Raw genomic sequence first — 15,026 nt, forward strand, 5'->3', positions numbered from 1 at the left:
GGTCTCCTGTCCTGGGCTTGCAGGCGGCCTTGCCTGCCTCATTTTAATGTGGCTTTTGTATTTTGAGGACGTATTTGTTTAGCGCCAGGCTTGGCTGTTCTGTTTGCTCCTCATCTTTGTCTTTTCTAATGATGTTTGCTTTATGGCCCTGGCCCTGCCTTTCCCCCCCACCCCTGCCCCCTCGAGCTCTGCATTTCTCTGGGGTCCTTGCTGCGTGCTCTGCCGTGCTAACACATACACCGCCGTCTTCTCGCCCCCGCTTTGCTTTCTTTGTGCTGTGCACACGAGACCCACACCAGCCTCTAGGAAAGCATCTAAAGATGGGACCCGAGAGCTGCATGTTTGGAGGGAAATCTGAAATACGTCCTTGATCCCCTCACCACAAGGGCGTGTTGTGGTTGGCGGTGGGGGGGTTTAAAACCCAGTAAACTCCCAGACTGCCTCCTCTTTCAAAACAGATAACGAGGAGAAGGGGGGAGGGGATGAAAGAAAGGGGGGGAAAAAAAAAAAAAGAACAGTGAAAGGGAATGAAGGCGGTTCCCTCCGAATGAGAAAAATCTTCAGTTGAAAAATGGAAGCTAGAGGGGGAAAAAATGAAAAGTTTCCTATGAACATTTCCTAGAAGGCAAGAAAAGGGCATTGTGTCACTGTCAGATGTTGTCAGGGGGGAAACCTGGGACCAGCTCGGCCCAAATCCTCGTTTTTAGTTTAACAGACGGCGAAACTGAGGCCCAGGAGACGTTGCTCCTGCAGAAGAACGACAACCGAAACCAGCGGCTTTGACTTCCCGCTGCCCCTGGGCCTCATTCCCGGACCCCCAGCCTCCCACCCCTGCTCTGGTCACCGGTGCCTCTCCTCTCCCAGAGCAAGCGATAACTCAGGACTCCCGACCCCCAGAGCCGTGTCCTGGCTGTTATTTCGCTCAGGGTGCTGGTAGGAGAGGCAGGGTGGGTGCATCTCCAAGACTGGTGCTTCTGCCAGCCCCGCGGTGGCGATGGTCCCAGCAAGACCCCACGTGTGAGGCACGCAGGGCTGAGTTTTCACACCGTGCCGATGCGGCGTGCAACGCTGCTCCATTGCAATACTGCACAGGAGCCATCAGGGGGACTTGATGACCGGTGCAGGAGCTCCCGGAGCCCTTGGAAATGACCACGGTCCTTCCTGGCCTTGTTTAGCTGATCTCTTCCCCCTCCGGAGCTGCTTAATATCACAGTTCACTCTCTGCAGTCAGAGGGGAGCGAAAGGGTCAGCTGGACAGCGGGCACAGTCTGGCGCACCACTGCCTGCCCTCCCCAGCTGACACCACCCTCCCTCTTCCACCGCCAGCTGTGGCTGGAGGACACTTGCACACGTGCTGATGCTCCACGCACAGGAGTCTAATTGAGTTGAGACAATTAACTGTATGGCACCCTGTCCCCCGTGGCAGGTGGGTATTAAATTCATGCTGTCACCACCCGACTGTCCCCTCTTAGGTTATCGGATGCTGAGGTTGATAAGCAGGTGGGGTGGGGGTGATGAAGCTGGGTGCAAAGAGTAGAGAACTCATACGCTAAGGAAGGAGCAAAAGGGAAGAGGGAGATGCAGCTACGGGAGAGCTAGGGAGGTCTGAACCGGGGGGAACTGGAACTTGAATCCCAGGTCTAGTTAGCAAGGCAACACCAGGCACTTAGCTCCTTCTGCCCCCAGGAATGATGCACGCATATGAGGTAGGGAGGTTACCTACTGAGTCCCTTGCACCCCCCCCATGACAACGTGACACAGCGAACGGAGGCTCAGAAGATGGCAAGGTCAGCCTTGGCTCCAGTCCCACAGCCCCTGCATGCTGGTCGCGCCAGCCTGCAACAGCACAATCCCAAATGCTTAAGTGAGGAGAGGCAAGGAGCCTGTCCCACAGGACCCGCGCGCAGGGGGCAACCCAGCTCCACATTCCCTTCCCCGACACCATTATTCATGGTCAGTCATCCGGGCACGGCCGCCGCATTCCAGCGGCATTTCTGTCGACTTGGGGAAGGGGATGCCTGTCAGCTAGGTTTGGGCCCAGCCTTTGGATTTAACAAAGAGTGAGCGAGCATGTGCCCACGGATCTGAGTGCAACTGCGCGGGGTGTTGCACCTCCAAACTTCACGCCACAGACACCCACACTTGTCTGCATCAGGGACACTCTAAGACCTGCGCTATATCGGGGGTCAGGCCAGATAATCAGGAGAGCTCCCTCTGGCCACGAAACCTACAGGCCAAGTTCTCAGCCGACGTAAATCAGTTTGGCGCTGCTAAAGCCAATACTGCTGCTCTGATTGACACCGGCTGGGGACCTGGCTCTTTTATGTGCAAGTTTGGAGCCATCAAGAGGGCCCCGGGGCAGCATACCTGCTATTATCTGAAGTCCTCATTACTAGAAACCAGGCAAAACGGGCCTGTGATCTCACTATGACCCAGAAACATCCCTGGTATGGCTCATGAGTCATCTCAAACTGGTGAAAGACCAAGAGACCAGATGTCCCTGCCATTTGGCCAGCTGCTTTCAATTCTGTTTGGTGACACAGTATTCACTCATCTGCAAACCTCTCTGCTCTGAGAGCCTGGGATAAGTTTGAAGAAGGACTCCCATTTACCAGCTGAAATAGCATCTGATCTACTTGTATCACTTTATGGGGTTTTTCTTCTTAATATGCTGCGTGCATTCGCAGAGAAGGTCCCTTGACGGTACATTATGAATAAACACTAAATCACTGCAAAAATGAAATGACCCCACCTATTCCTCACCCTCCCAACCGAGTGCAAGAAAAGGGAAACGAAAATAAAAAAGCCCGAGGGATTTTTTAAACATACTTTCAGCCTAAATAATCTCAAAGGGGGAGGGCTCTTTTTTCCCCCAGGTACATTCGTGGTTTCTGAAGGGTTAAAAAGCAAGTAACATGTTTGAAGCCTGAAAGACATGGGTAATCTGTGCAGAGATGGTTAAAGGCACTTCAGTAGATGGTGTTATGAGCAAGCCTGGTCAAAAAAATTTCTACTGAAAACATTTTTTGGATGGAAATTATGATGGCAAATAACCATTTTTTCCTGACAAGTACCCAGTCTCTGGGTAGACAACTTCATTTTTTCCTCAAAAAGATGAATGCCAGGGAACAGAAATATTTTTACTTGGCAATAGCACGAGTAGGGGCTGGATGACTCGAGCGCCATTCCTCTCCGGGGGCCATGCTCCAAAGGGTACTTACTGGCCATAATACAATAGGTCTGTGGTACTCCCATGATGGGCCACTTGTTCTCATCAAACGGAGAGCGTGGCATATCATGGGGAAGGCAACCCAACCAGGTGGTGCTGCCAAAAGGGAAAAATCGGGACACACGGGTGTCAGACTACGGCTCCTACGAAGCTCTGTGGTGGCATTTTGCACTTGAAATACTGATTCTGTCATCAAGAAGTCCAACGGGCCTGCGGAGAAACCAGACCATTTTCTAACCGGCTTCCGTCTTGAGCTCCCTTTAAAAAGCAAAGTATTGAGCCGCCAGAATCCAGAACAATTAATCATTTATTAACCCTATGAAAGTGCATGTGTAGAGGCACCACTCTCATCACAGCTAAAGACCTTGAAAAGAACATTACAGTCCTCCTTTGATCCATGCTGCTCTGGGTTACGGGATGCTACATTTTATGGCATTTGTCAGTAAAGACTTACTAGGCAAAAATATATCGTGCCCTGACAGGTGAACAGAGCCTGTGTTGCTCAATAGGCAGTTTTTGGCCCTTGTCATCTACGATTTCATAAAGTCCTAAACAAAGGGGGAAACCTTTCCTGAACTCGCACTGCTCCTTGCACAGACGCACCTCTGAGCATTGAGCTTCAGGTGGTGAAGAGCAAATCCTCCGTGCCAAAGCTTTCCTGGGCACAGTGTATCGCTGAGGTATTGTGCTGGGAGCTGGTACTGGTGGCGAATGGTCAGCCCTCACTCTCAGCTGCCCCGTGGGATTTCTAAAGACCAGTAACAGACAACCTCTAAACCCGAGCTGGCTCCTTGCAGCCCTTGGCTACGGGCAGCACGAGCAGGTTTATACCGTTATCGCCCTCCCTGAAGATAGACTGTGAGAAGCAGCCCCGAAGATCTCACCGTCAACGAAGACAAGGCAGATGAAGAATGGGAGAAAGGCAGGTGTTATGGCCAAAGTCATTCACTGACCGGACCAAGGTCACAAAGGGACACTGTGGCAGAAGACGGACCAAAATCCACCTCTCCCAAGATCCCGCTCTCCAGTTCCCCTACAAACCATAGCTAGCTACTGCTACGACCACCAGCAGCCCCCTGCTCAGGAGAGGTGCATGCCAACTGGAGGGAACTAGATGGGTCTCCAAGCATTCCCGTACGACACCCAAATAACCAGAGCCCCTGCCGCTCGCAGGGGAGTCGCAGAGGCCAGCCTCCACCTGAGCTGGCTCCCCCTGGTTCATCTACTCTCCCCTTTCCCTGCAGAGAGCCTGCTTGTCTTGGGACTCCAGTTAACAGGCAGCAGGCTCGGCTGGGCTCTTATCAGGGTTTGACGGCTACACAATGACTCTGGCTTCCCGTCTGAGGGAGTGATCGTATCAGGGTCCGCCCGTGACACTGGCAGAATTATGTCATGTCTGCAGGATGGGATCTTATCGGGGCAGGGGGAGGGAAGGCTGCGGGAGAGGCACCAGGCTCTGCCGCTGGAACACGGCTCTGGTCTTCCCAGTGGAGACGGATCCAGGGCCTGCTCCTGCCTTGCAGCCTCTCTGCCGGTCTCCCCCCACCTGGGTCTAACCTTGAAAGGTGTGGAAAAGGTGCTAGGAACCACCAGGGCCTAGGGAAGCAGGAGCAAAGTGACCCTCAGACCCAAGAGGCCAAGGTCAGACTTGGCCTAAGGGGGTGGAAGTCTACTGAAGTCAATGGGGTCGGAAATGCCTGCAGCAGGGAAGTGCCTGGAAACCCAGCAACAGGGTCCCGCATGGACTTGACTTAAGGGCAACCGGCATTTCTCCATCAAGAGCAGATCAACGCCCCCCGGGCATCTGGAAGGTGCCCCTCTTGCCCTGGCATCATGAACCACAGCGAATGGGAAGAGGACAGCTTGTTCTTCTGTGTATTTTGATGGCTTTGGAGGCCACAACTGACATCACGGCTCCATGGCGTCAGGTGCTGTACATGCCCACAGCAAGAGTCCCTGCCCAGAGAGCCAGCCCTCTGGGCAATACGCGGGCTGGAGGAAATGGGGATCCCCCTCCCTCTGCACACCGGAGCTGAGGTGACTCGCTCCAGACGCCAGAGCGAGTCCGTGGTGGAGACAAAAACTGAACCCATCTCTCATGCCCCACCCCAGTGCCTGAACCAAAACACCAGGCCCTCTCCCCCATCAGGCTTGCTCTTGTGCTCTCCTTTACCAAAGTGGGACACCGGCTCATACAGTATCCCCTCCCCCTTTTGGATGAACATATGCACTGGAGCTGCTCAGGAGACCCAGCCAGAACGTCTGGCAGAGGCCTTTCCTATTTGCTGCATGCAGTGAGACACCAGCCCCCAGGTTATCATTAACCTTATTTTCTATTTCTAGTCTCACTCTTTTTTTTTTTTTTTTTTTTTTTTACCTGTCTCCTGTAGCCCAGGAGCATGGGCACAGCTGCAGACCTAGTTCCAGTGCCTCGGAGGGAGCTGTGTGGTCTTGCCCTGGAGCTCCTGGGAGGCCGAGCTGCTGCTGCCTCCGAGCGGGGCAGGCAGGGAGAGGGCAGAAAGTAGGTTTTGTGCACATGGGAACTCCCTGGAGTTGGACGGCCCATTTGAGGACGCAGGAGGGTGTTAATCACTTACAAGCATCTGACTTTGCACCACAGTTGAGTGCTTGCAGCTCCTGTTGGCTCCAGTTAGAGCTGTGGGTGCAACCCGCTCTGGGGGTCAACCCAAAGTGATGGGCTCTGTGGAGTATCCTACGGCAGGGGGATCAGGGGAAGCAGAGTGCACGTGCACACCGGCTGGTCCAGAATCCCCAATGCCCCTGCACAAGCTGGACCATTTATCGCGTTGCGATCCAGCCGTGGGGCGAGCCTTTTGCACCCAATCCAATCCAGGGGCTTCCACGGAGACCGCAGAGCGGCAGGGACTGCGGCTACAAAGCAAACCCTGATGGTCGCTGCAAAGAGCCCGGAGCCCAGGAAATGAAAAGTGGCGCTCTCTTTGGCGCACGCCATGGGGGCGACATGTCTGAACCAGCAGGGGAAGTGGCAGCAGGGGGTTGTCTGCCCTTTAATAAGCAAGGAGCGGCGACATCCTACTACACCGGGAAATGGGAGCTTCTTTTTTGTTAATAAAGCCACGTCAGGGGGTATTTGCTCCTATGCACCATGTCCTGGGCGATGAAGTGGCTTGCTGGCCTTGTCCTGGCTCCCTGAGTAGACGCAAATTGTACCCTGCCTCTGAAATGCAGCATCCTTCCTCTCTCCCCCACTTCTGGGACAAAGCTGCTCACGTCCCGGCATGCTGCAGCACCCTCACCTCACTGCAGAGCAATGCGACCATGCCAGGGGAAGCACCAGGTAAGTGCATTGTGAAGGAAGACTCACGTCACAAGGTGAGGTGACAAAACGACTAGAGAGCAAGTGGCTGCACGCGGTGTCAGCTGGGGACTTCCTGGAAGCAAGGCCAATCTAGTAACTGCAGCAGACCTAATAACCGACGCACCCTTTTCTATCCACAGCCCCCTAAAGCACCTTCTCCACAGGCAGGAGTCTGAAGGAATGGCGTTTAGCAAGCATCCTTGTGCAGCTGCCTTCTCGAGCACCTGGAGCCCCCTCAGTGACATACACCCTGCAGCTGAGCCTGGCATTAGGTGCCTCGGCTCTGCAGCCAAGGACCAGAAGGGCAGGCCAGGCCTTACCTTCCAGGTGGCAGTGTTCCTCCGGAAGTAGGCAAACATCCGCGTGAACCAATTGTAGATTTCATTCAACGTTAGCTGCCTGTCTGGGGTCTCGAGGATGGCCTGGAGCAGAGGGGAAAAGAGAATTACGCAAAGCAGTGGTCCTGGAGGATGCTCATGAACGCTGGGCGAGCTGTACCCAGCCCAGATGTTCTACCAGGACCACGAAGGGGCTCTGCTGCCCACCCTGGAGCACTGTACAGATACAGAGGAGGACTGCAGGCCTTGCCATGCAGATGGAGAAACTGTGGCAGGCAGAGAAATGCTCATCTTGCCTAAAGGTCAGGGCAGAGCAGGGTCCCCTGACTGCCAACCTGAGGGCCGTGCCCCGGCTACGCTGCCAGAGGCGATGGCTGATCGAGCCCGGAGAAAGCTCGGCCAGCCCAGCTGCTTAAAAGGGACTTAAATGGAGTCCAAGTAGCAGAGACGCCCCAGAGCCCTTCTAAGTCCATCTCATCTAGGTTAGTCTTTCTTTGGTTCTGGGAGGAGTCTGCACTAGCCTGCCTAAGAGGACTGATATGATTTACTGTGCTTCAAAGGCATATTTGTATATGCAAATGAGCTCACATTCAATCCACTGAAGGGTTCACAGAGATAGGAGCAGCTCAGACAATACACCCCAACCCACCCCAAGCCTGGCCTTTGCTGTGGGAGTTGCTCACCGGCCTGGACTGCCTGTGCCCTGGGGTATGAAGAATTAGCCAGTGCCACCCTTAAAGGTGACTGGTGCTTTCCTGATGGCTCTGGTGACTGAGGTTCTCAGACTATCCACAGAGCAGGAAGAGTAAAGGGGCAAGACAAGCGTCCTCTCTGCTGCTGCCCTCCCCAAAACTCAGGCCCAAGTCCTAACCCTGACAGATCACCACGCCTGGGATGAAATGGTGGTCTTGACTGGAGCCACCACCAAGGGAAGCAATCTCCCAAAGGAGATATTAGTCACAGGATCCCCCACCCATTAGGACCCCATGCAGAGTCAGATTTCAGACTCTGCTGCCCCTGCTCCCTCCACCCCAGGATCTGCCCCATAGGAATCGACCCTCTGGATAGCGCTCTGCAGTCCTGATCTTGTCACTGAGGATGCCAAGACACTGAGGTCCCAGAGCAAATTGGTGGGAGACCTGGGGATTTAAGCCAGGAGTCCTGCAGTCTCAGGCCCGGCCAAACTGCAATTAGCACAGAGATGCGGGGATTCCTCACCTGCCGGATGAGCGAGGCGTACGTGAAGGGCGGGCGGACATCTGCATTTTTGTAAAACTCGTGGTTCTGTGCAAGCTCTGGAGAGAGGGAGAGAGAGCAGGGGCGTGAGGGAGAGGACGCGGGGACTCTGTGACCGTGCCACACCCCGCAGGTTGGGGCTCCCAGAAGGCACTGGCTTGCTCACCTGACGATATCGGGGTGCAGAATTTTTCCGAGTTCCTCCGGCGGATGGGCCCCACGTTGTGCAGAGTGGACGAGCTGATGACGGACGGGCCCTGCCGCAGGGGCGTGATGGGGGCGGTGGCGGAGGTGGGGGGATGAGGTAAGCCGTCTGGGAAGGTATCTGAAGTGCTCTTGGAGAGCGTGGCGCTCGAAACCAGGTTCAGCTGAGCAGACAGGGAGGAAGAAACAGAGGATGGTTGGGAATGGGCACAGAAGTGGGCGCAGGTGAGGGAGAGCTTTTCCGGAGGGTGCCCCGGGCCCTCTCACCCAAGAAGCGGGGTGAACGCCAATGGACCTCCCCAGATCCAACCAGCTTCGGGGAAACACTACAGGTCTGTATGGGCCCAGCGCAGCTCCTGCTGAAGTCACTGGGAAGGGTCCCATTGGATCCTGAGTGACACACACCCCTCCCCAAGCTTTCATCCTGAAGCACTTCATACCAACACATCGGGTAGGAAAGGCCTCTCTGCTTTGCCCCGCATCAGAATGCAGCCAGCTCTGGGGTGAAACACTGCAGCTCTTGAACAGGACAGGCTGTGAAAAGCTCAGGGCAGGCAGTGGAGAATCCTGTGCCCAACTGAAGCAACTGGCAAGGTCTGGGAAAGCGGGATGCGATCCCCGAAACCTCAATGGGACCGTTGCCATTTCAAACCATGTGTGTGGCATACCGCGAGCACTGGCTGGATGCTGACGTGAGAGGAAGAGTGACGTCCGATGAGTTATCTGCCGCACCCAAGAGATCCTAAGTCATCAGCATTGCCAGTGCCCTTTACCTTGCAATGACCCCTTAAGGGGCATAGGGCAGGACTAGTTTGGGGTCCTGATGAGGCTACAACTGCTGTCACCCCCCATCCAGGCTCACAGGCGTGCGGGAGCAGAAGCAGCTGCTAGGACCCGGCGAGAGCAGAAAGGCCCACCTTACAATGAGTAAACCCTTGCAGTAGACTGGGGAGCTGGCCTGAAGCAGGGAAGAGGAGACTGGGGGAACCAAGTGCCACACATATGTGGAGCTGGCACCTGGGCTGTACATGAGGCTGTCTTGCTACAACCTCACAAGGATACTTCGGGAAGCAGCATACACAGGAAACTCTGGGCGAGACCTCCGCACCACAGAAAAGGACCTCAGGAGGTTCAGACCAACCGCCTGCTCATGGTCGGATCATCCCAGGCAACACCACTGTATCTACAGCATACATCCTTGCACATGTTTTCTACGGTAAAAGTACCTAGAAACACTGGGAGCATCACCGCAAGGCCTCTCAAGCAACCCTATAGTGACCACGAACAGTTTCTTGGCTGCTTTGAATGGCCTGGGCCAAGCCTCCAGTCGAAACGAGAGAGCACAAATGCCCTTTGAGACAGGAATGGAGGCTGGACAGAGATGGGATTTCTGGGGATGAAGGGGCTGGTTTCCAGAGAGAGGAGCTCGTGGAGTTGGGAGGCAGAGGACGGACGTGGGCAGGTGCTTACAGGCTGACTGAAAGGCTTCGGCTCTGAAGGTCGCATGTGGAGATGGGCCATCATGGCTTGGAGACGCTCGCTTTCTTTTGCCAGCTATGGGAAGACGGAAGGGGAGGTGATTACTTGTTGCTGTGAGATACTGCCAGAGACCCCTAAGCTGCAAACACTCACTGAACCAGATCTGCACCGACACAGCCTCCTTCAGCCCCCCTCCGCTCCGCCGCATGCAGGGCCGTGCCCATCTCTCACTCCGGGCCAACACGCCAGGTGCTATCCTGCCTAACGTTCCCCCATATGTCGCCATGCGATAGAGCAGGGCCGTTTCCTTCAGTCCTGCTGAGTTTGCTCCCCAGAGCGCTCTCGCAGATGGAGAGGTTGCCCGTGTCCTCGTCAGCCCCCTCCCCTCCTCTAGGCATCTCCCCGATAACACTGAACACTTCTGAAAGCCGTGAACGCGGTGGTGGTATCACATTTCTGGCCCTCTCAGGAGCTGCCTTTCCCTATCGGGGAGCGAGAACGGACGCATGCTGATTGCTGCCGGCCGATTCCTGCTCCCCCGGCCACGCGGGAACGCTGTGGCCCTGGCCCCCCTGCAGGAAAGGAGCTGTCATGTGCAGCGGGATAAAAAATCTATTGTGAAATGAAGTAATTCCACGCATCTTTAGATCTAGATCCTTCAACACCTCCCCATCACCTGGCCATCCATCATCCCTGCCCGCCCGAGCCCTTGCTGATCCGTCCTTCTCCTCCTCCGCTCTCTAGGACCACATCTCTGTGACTCCCCTTGGCCTGCCCCTTGGCTCTGCCTCCCTTCTCCCTCTAAGGACTTTGTCTCCTTCGCTCCATCCATCTTCTCGCCCTCTTCTTTCCTCAGCTGGTATCTCCTGCAAACCCCATCCCTCACTGCCCATCCTTCTTTCTGCCCTACCAGCGTGCCCGTACTTCCCTTCACCAACTGTCCAGGCACCAGAGCCTAGTCCTGGCTTCCCACCTCGTCTGTCACTCCCTCCCAGCCCCCCACCCCAACCTCCACACCCAGCCACCCATCCATCCACCCAGATGTGCAACATTGCTTTAATTGTGTATTTCTGCGTGTGTTTATTTCTCAGAGTGCGGAGAAGGGTGAAATATTCGCTGTGGCACAAGGAGAGATTTTGAGCTCTAGAGAGGCAATGGGATCTGACATCGTCTCTCTTCGTGTCACCTTCCCTTTCTGCTTCGGCCCCTCAAGCTTTGGCTCGGCCGCTTCCCAACCCGATGGGCCCCTCGCTTACACCCGAAGAGGCTGCCTGTCGCCCTGCCCCCCGACCTGGGCGACGAGGACCCTCAGTCGGGAGCAGAGCGGTGGCAGCAGGTGAGGAATGAGTTAAAAGCAGCAGCCGGAGCGAAGTTTGCTGGAAGTTTGAGCGGCTCCGACGCGCTCGCGCTGTCGTGGCTCTCATTAGAGCTGACAGATCTACCCTCGTGATGCAGACACTCTCTCCACCGACACAGCGGGAGCTCCACGCTGAAAACTTTATAATTGGTAGCTCTGGTGGCAGCTCCTCTCCGCACACAGAGCTTTCTGCTATCCCTTCAGGTTTCCCCCCCCCCCCTCCTCCTCCTCCTCTCTCTCTTTAAGCTCCAGTAATTGCTTTCAACCTCTTGCTTTAGTGAGTGTTTGGGAACAGGCTGGAATCGCACGGTTTGACTCAGCCTGCTTTAGGATCCTGACTTTGCTTTCCAACCAGTGATCCCGGGTTTTGGGGTCTTTTCTTCCCCAGAGTCCAGCCTTCTTTCCCTATCCTCACCCCTGACCTTCCCAGACTTCGCCCTCTGTTGCTCCAGCTCCTGTTGGAGGCTGCCAGGAGCCTGGATCAAGTCCTGCTGGCTCCCCACAGATCAGACTGATACCCCCGCTGCCAAAAGCCACATGAGGCCATGGGATAAAGGCGGATCTTTTACTCCTGCCCCTGCAGCACCTATATAATCTAGCAGCCACACAGCCTCCCATGCCCTCCACAGCGAGCCACAGGAGTACCAGTGTTGTGATCTGCCAGGTACGGGTGTGCAGACGGAGGAACAGCAGCCATTAACATGTACATCCCCCTGGGCAATCAATGCCCATTGCAGCTCCCTGGGAACTACTGCACGTATCATGCATCTCTGTGTACAGCCCTGGCACCAGGGGGTTGGGGCATGACTCTCCTATGCCCCACAAATGTGCCCTTTCAATATTGTACTTGGCATAAAAAGGCCTCACAGATTTCATCCCTTTCTCTCTGGCACTAGTGCCCCCCCGCTACAGCCTTACCTGCACTAGGAAAAGAGCCCTTTCGTCTCACCAGCCTCCCTGTCTCTCTCTTGCCTTGACTTCCCATCCCTTCTCAGGCCTCGCCTGAAAACTTGTACTTCCTCTGAATTTGTCTCTTCTGTTAACCAATTATGTAAAGCACTTTGGGGAGAGAGAAGATTGCATGAACCGCACTATACGCAGGTCTGGACTGCCAAAAATAGGAGTCTAAAATTAGGTTCGAAAAATCACCTAAATAAGTGACCTGATTTTCCAAAGAGCTGAACAGCCAGCAGGTAGTATTACTTCAGCAGGACTAAGATCTAGCTCTAGAATTGCCTATGAAATATTGCATATCCCATGGGTTGTGACCACTCCACTACCACATCCACAAACACAATCTCTCTCTCTCTCTCATTTATATGTACGGTCACTACATGCTAGCATCTGTTCCTCCCCCGCCGCTAGGCTGTAGATGCATGCGCGCGATGCATGGGGTGCTCTGGCTGGGACTTGTGAAGGCCCTCGGAGGAATTAGGTATCCACCTTGCACAGCATTTCAACTTGAAACTCTGACCCTCTCGTCCTTATGTTGGTTACTTTGCTACCTTCTTTCTTTTGGTCTAGGTCAACATATATATATCTATATAGATGGGGGAGGATAGTTTGGGGTGGGGGAAATGTCAAAGCATTCAAACTTTGGTAGGTCTTATACACAACCAGTGTTTGAGAAGTTGATCCCCTCCCTCGCTACACAAATAACACCTGTTGCACTCCCTTGCATAGGCCCCTCTTCCTCTGCCTTATGGAGCAGCGGCATATCAGATGTTCAATTTGGAAGAGGCATATTAAACAATCATGCAGCAAAATGTGTGCCTAATTTGCAGGCAGAACTGGTGTCTTTCCATATGAAGTGATCCTTACCCAGGCACATCACCATGGTTAATAGACAATGGTCCTTTTATTTCTCAGATTCACTTAGCCCTGGCAAAACGTGCTAGGCTAATATGCTATGGCCTGAGAGGTTTTGTTCATGCAACAGCTCATATTAGCAGGAGCGGCAGTGAGCCACCATCTGGAGTGTATCGCATCCTCTTAGCCTTGGTCAACCTGAGACTACCAAAAAAGATGGCCAATTGCAGTACTGCAATTTAACGTGGACCCACTGCAAGGACCTCAGTGACTTTCAGCCAGTAGGGTCTCTAGATGAAGTCAAGATGGTGGTGGTCTGGTGGTTATCCCACCACCAATCCCCTGACCCACCTAGTTCCTCACTATGGGCATTAGCTCAGCCACTGGCAAATGGCAGCTAGAGTCATCCAAGGCTGAAAACAACCTTGATTTAATACCATCCTTTTGAGTGTCTGTGGCTTGCACCTACTTGTATTTCCAGCTGCTGTACCACTTGCATCTGAACTCGACACTGAGCCGTGCTGCGGTCGTCAAGTGCATGTTCCGTATTGAGGTGTCTAGAAAAGAAATGCCACGTTTTTATAGCTGAGCCACGCACAGAGCTTTCCGCGACACAAAGCATCCTATTATAGCCAACAGGAACTTATTATATGCACTTCACCCCGGATTGCTGCCTGCTTTACAGATGTGTTAGACACCAGGTCTTCCAATCCCCAGGCCAGTGCCCTACCTGCTGGACCACACCTCTCAACCACCGGCCCAACAGTACCTTGGATGCAGCGTGCAATGGCATCCATCCAAACAGAAGATAATCTGGTACCTGTAGGGGGGGTGGGTGTTTGCCATCTGTGCTTGGCACACTGAGCCCAGCAGGATGTGCGAGTGCTTAGCGTGCTGGCACACGACTGGCATGTTAAGCCCAATGGAGAAACCCTGCGTCTAGGATGCACCTTGCAAGACTGACTCTACCAGAGAAACAGGTTTCCAGGGCAGACAAAGGAGCATTATGGAGAGCCGCTTGCAGCCTGGAAGGAACTCGCCGAAGGCAGTGGATGAATTTCATCCTCCTCGGTGTCTCACAGACGTGAATGCCTTCAGCCCCATGCCTGTCTTCTCTGGGAGGGCAAGAAGCTCCATTTTACAGGCAGAATCAGCTGCCCAGAGAGGGGAAGTGAGAAGCCCCAGGTCACAGGAGGTCAGCAGAAGAGCTGGGCGCAGGCCCCGGGCCTCCTGACTTGCGGTCCCATGCTTCTACCACAAGACCAGCCTTCCTCTCTTCAGTCACAACAACCACCCTGTGACACCCTCCCCTGCAAAGGACTTTTATTAGCCTTCCTCTCTTTTCAATCACAACATTAAACCTGTGACACCCTCCCCGGCAAAGAGCTTCTTGTGATGAAGCCAGCATACCCGGCAGGGCTCACGGATGAGCCGAAACTGGCCCTTACTTGTTTGTGTAAATAAATGTGAGTCGGGGCAAGCCGACATGTGATAAGGCACAATGTTCCAGGGCCAGCGAACATCGCTCAGCGGGAGGGAAGCAGTAGGTACTAGCCACGAAGGCAGACCAGCATGGCGAGATGGGCAGGGTTTGCTGCTGGCACAAAGCTCAGGAGAAGGGAGCTCTCGCTGTGACAGCTGCTGGCTCTCGGCTGGCCCTGGAATAGGATTCCTTGCTTCGTCCTCCATCTCCGACTGGGATCGCCCACCACCCGGGAATAAATCCTGCCCCCACCGTGCCCTTCTGCATTATCCCTCCTTGGCTCCCATCTCACGAAAGCACAGACCTGAAGGCAAATGCAGCCGTGGCTTTCCGAGCCCTGAAGCACAGCACAGAGCCTTGCCTCCCCGGCAAGCCGAGTTCAGCTGGGGTGCAAGTGAACTCTGCCCAAGCACCAGTTCCTTCACAGCCGGGTTCACCTCCGTGCAAGGAAACATCAAGGCTGCCTTGACTTTTGCAGCTTTAAATGCACATGGCAAACACCAGCGCCACTCCAAGAGGCCTTTGGCCTTGCAAATCTGGGGTCTCTGGTT

General features: G+C 54.4%; 1 protein-coding gene across 6 annotated transcripts in view; it reads right to left on the reverse strand.

The window, feature by feature from the left end:
- Nucleotides 1-15,026, reverse strand: part of FOXP4 (forkhead box P4) — a 122,873-nt gene that overhangs the window by 18,612 nt on the left and 89,235 nt on the right. For all 6 annotated transcript variants that reach the window (XM_019546671.1, XM_019546668.1, XM_019546665.1 and 3 more), the window contains exons 9-13: nucleotides 13,462-13,549; nucleotides 9,818-9,901; nucleotides 8,310-8,511; nucleotides 8,126-8,202; nucleotides 6,890-6,991 (exon numbers count right to left, since the gene is read on the reverse strand). In XM_019546671.1, the coding sequence (XP_019402216.1) occupies nucleotides 6,890-6,991; nucleotides 8,126-8,202; nucleotides 8,310-8,511; nucleotides 9,818-9,901; nucleotides 13,462-13,549 (553 nt within the window). The remainder of the gene's footprint in view (nucleotides 1-6,889; nucleotides 6,992-8,125; nucleotides 8,203-8,309; nucleotides 8,512-9,817; nucleotides 9,902-13,461; nucleotides 13,550-15,026) is intronic.

Source organism: Crocodylus porosus, unplaced genomic scaffold, assembly GCF_001723895.1.
Source record: "Crocodylus porosus isolate Cpor-Errol unplaced genomic scaffold, CroPor_comp1, whole genome shotgun sequence".
Taxonomy (NCBI): domain Eukaryota; kingdom Metazoa; phylum Chordata; order Crocodylia; family Crocodylidae; genus Crocodylus; species Crocodylus porosus.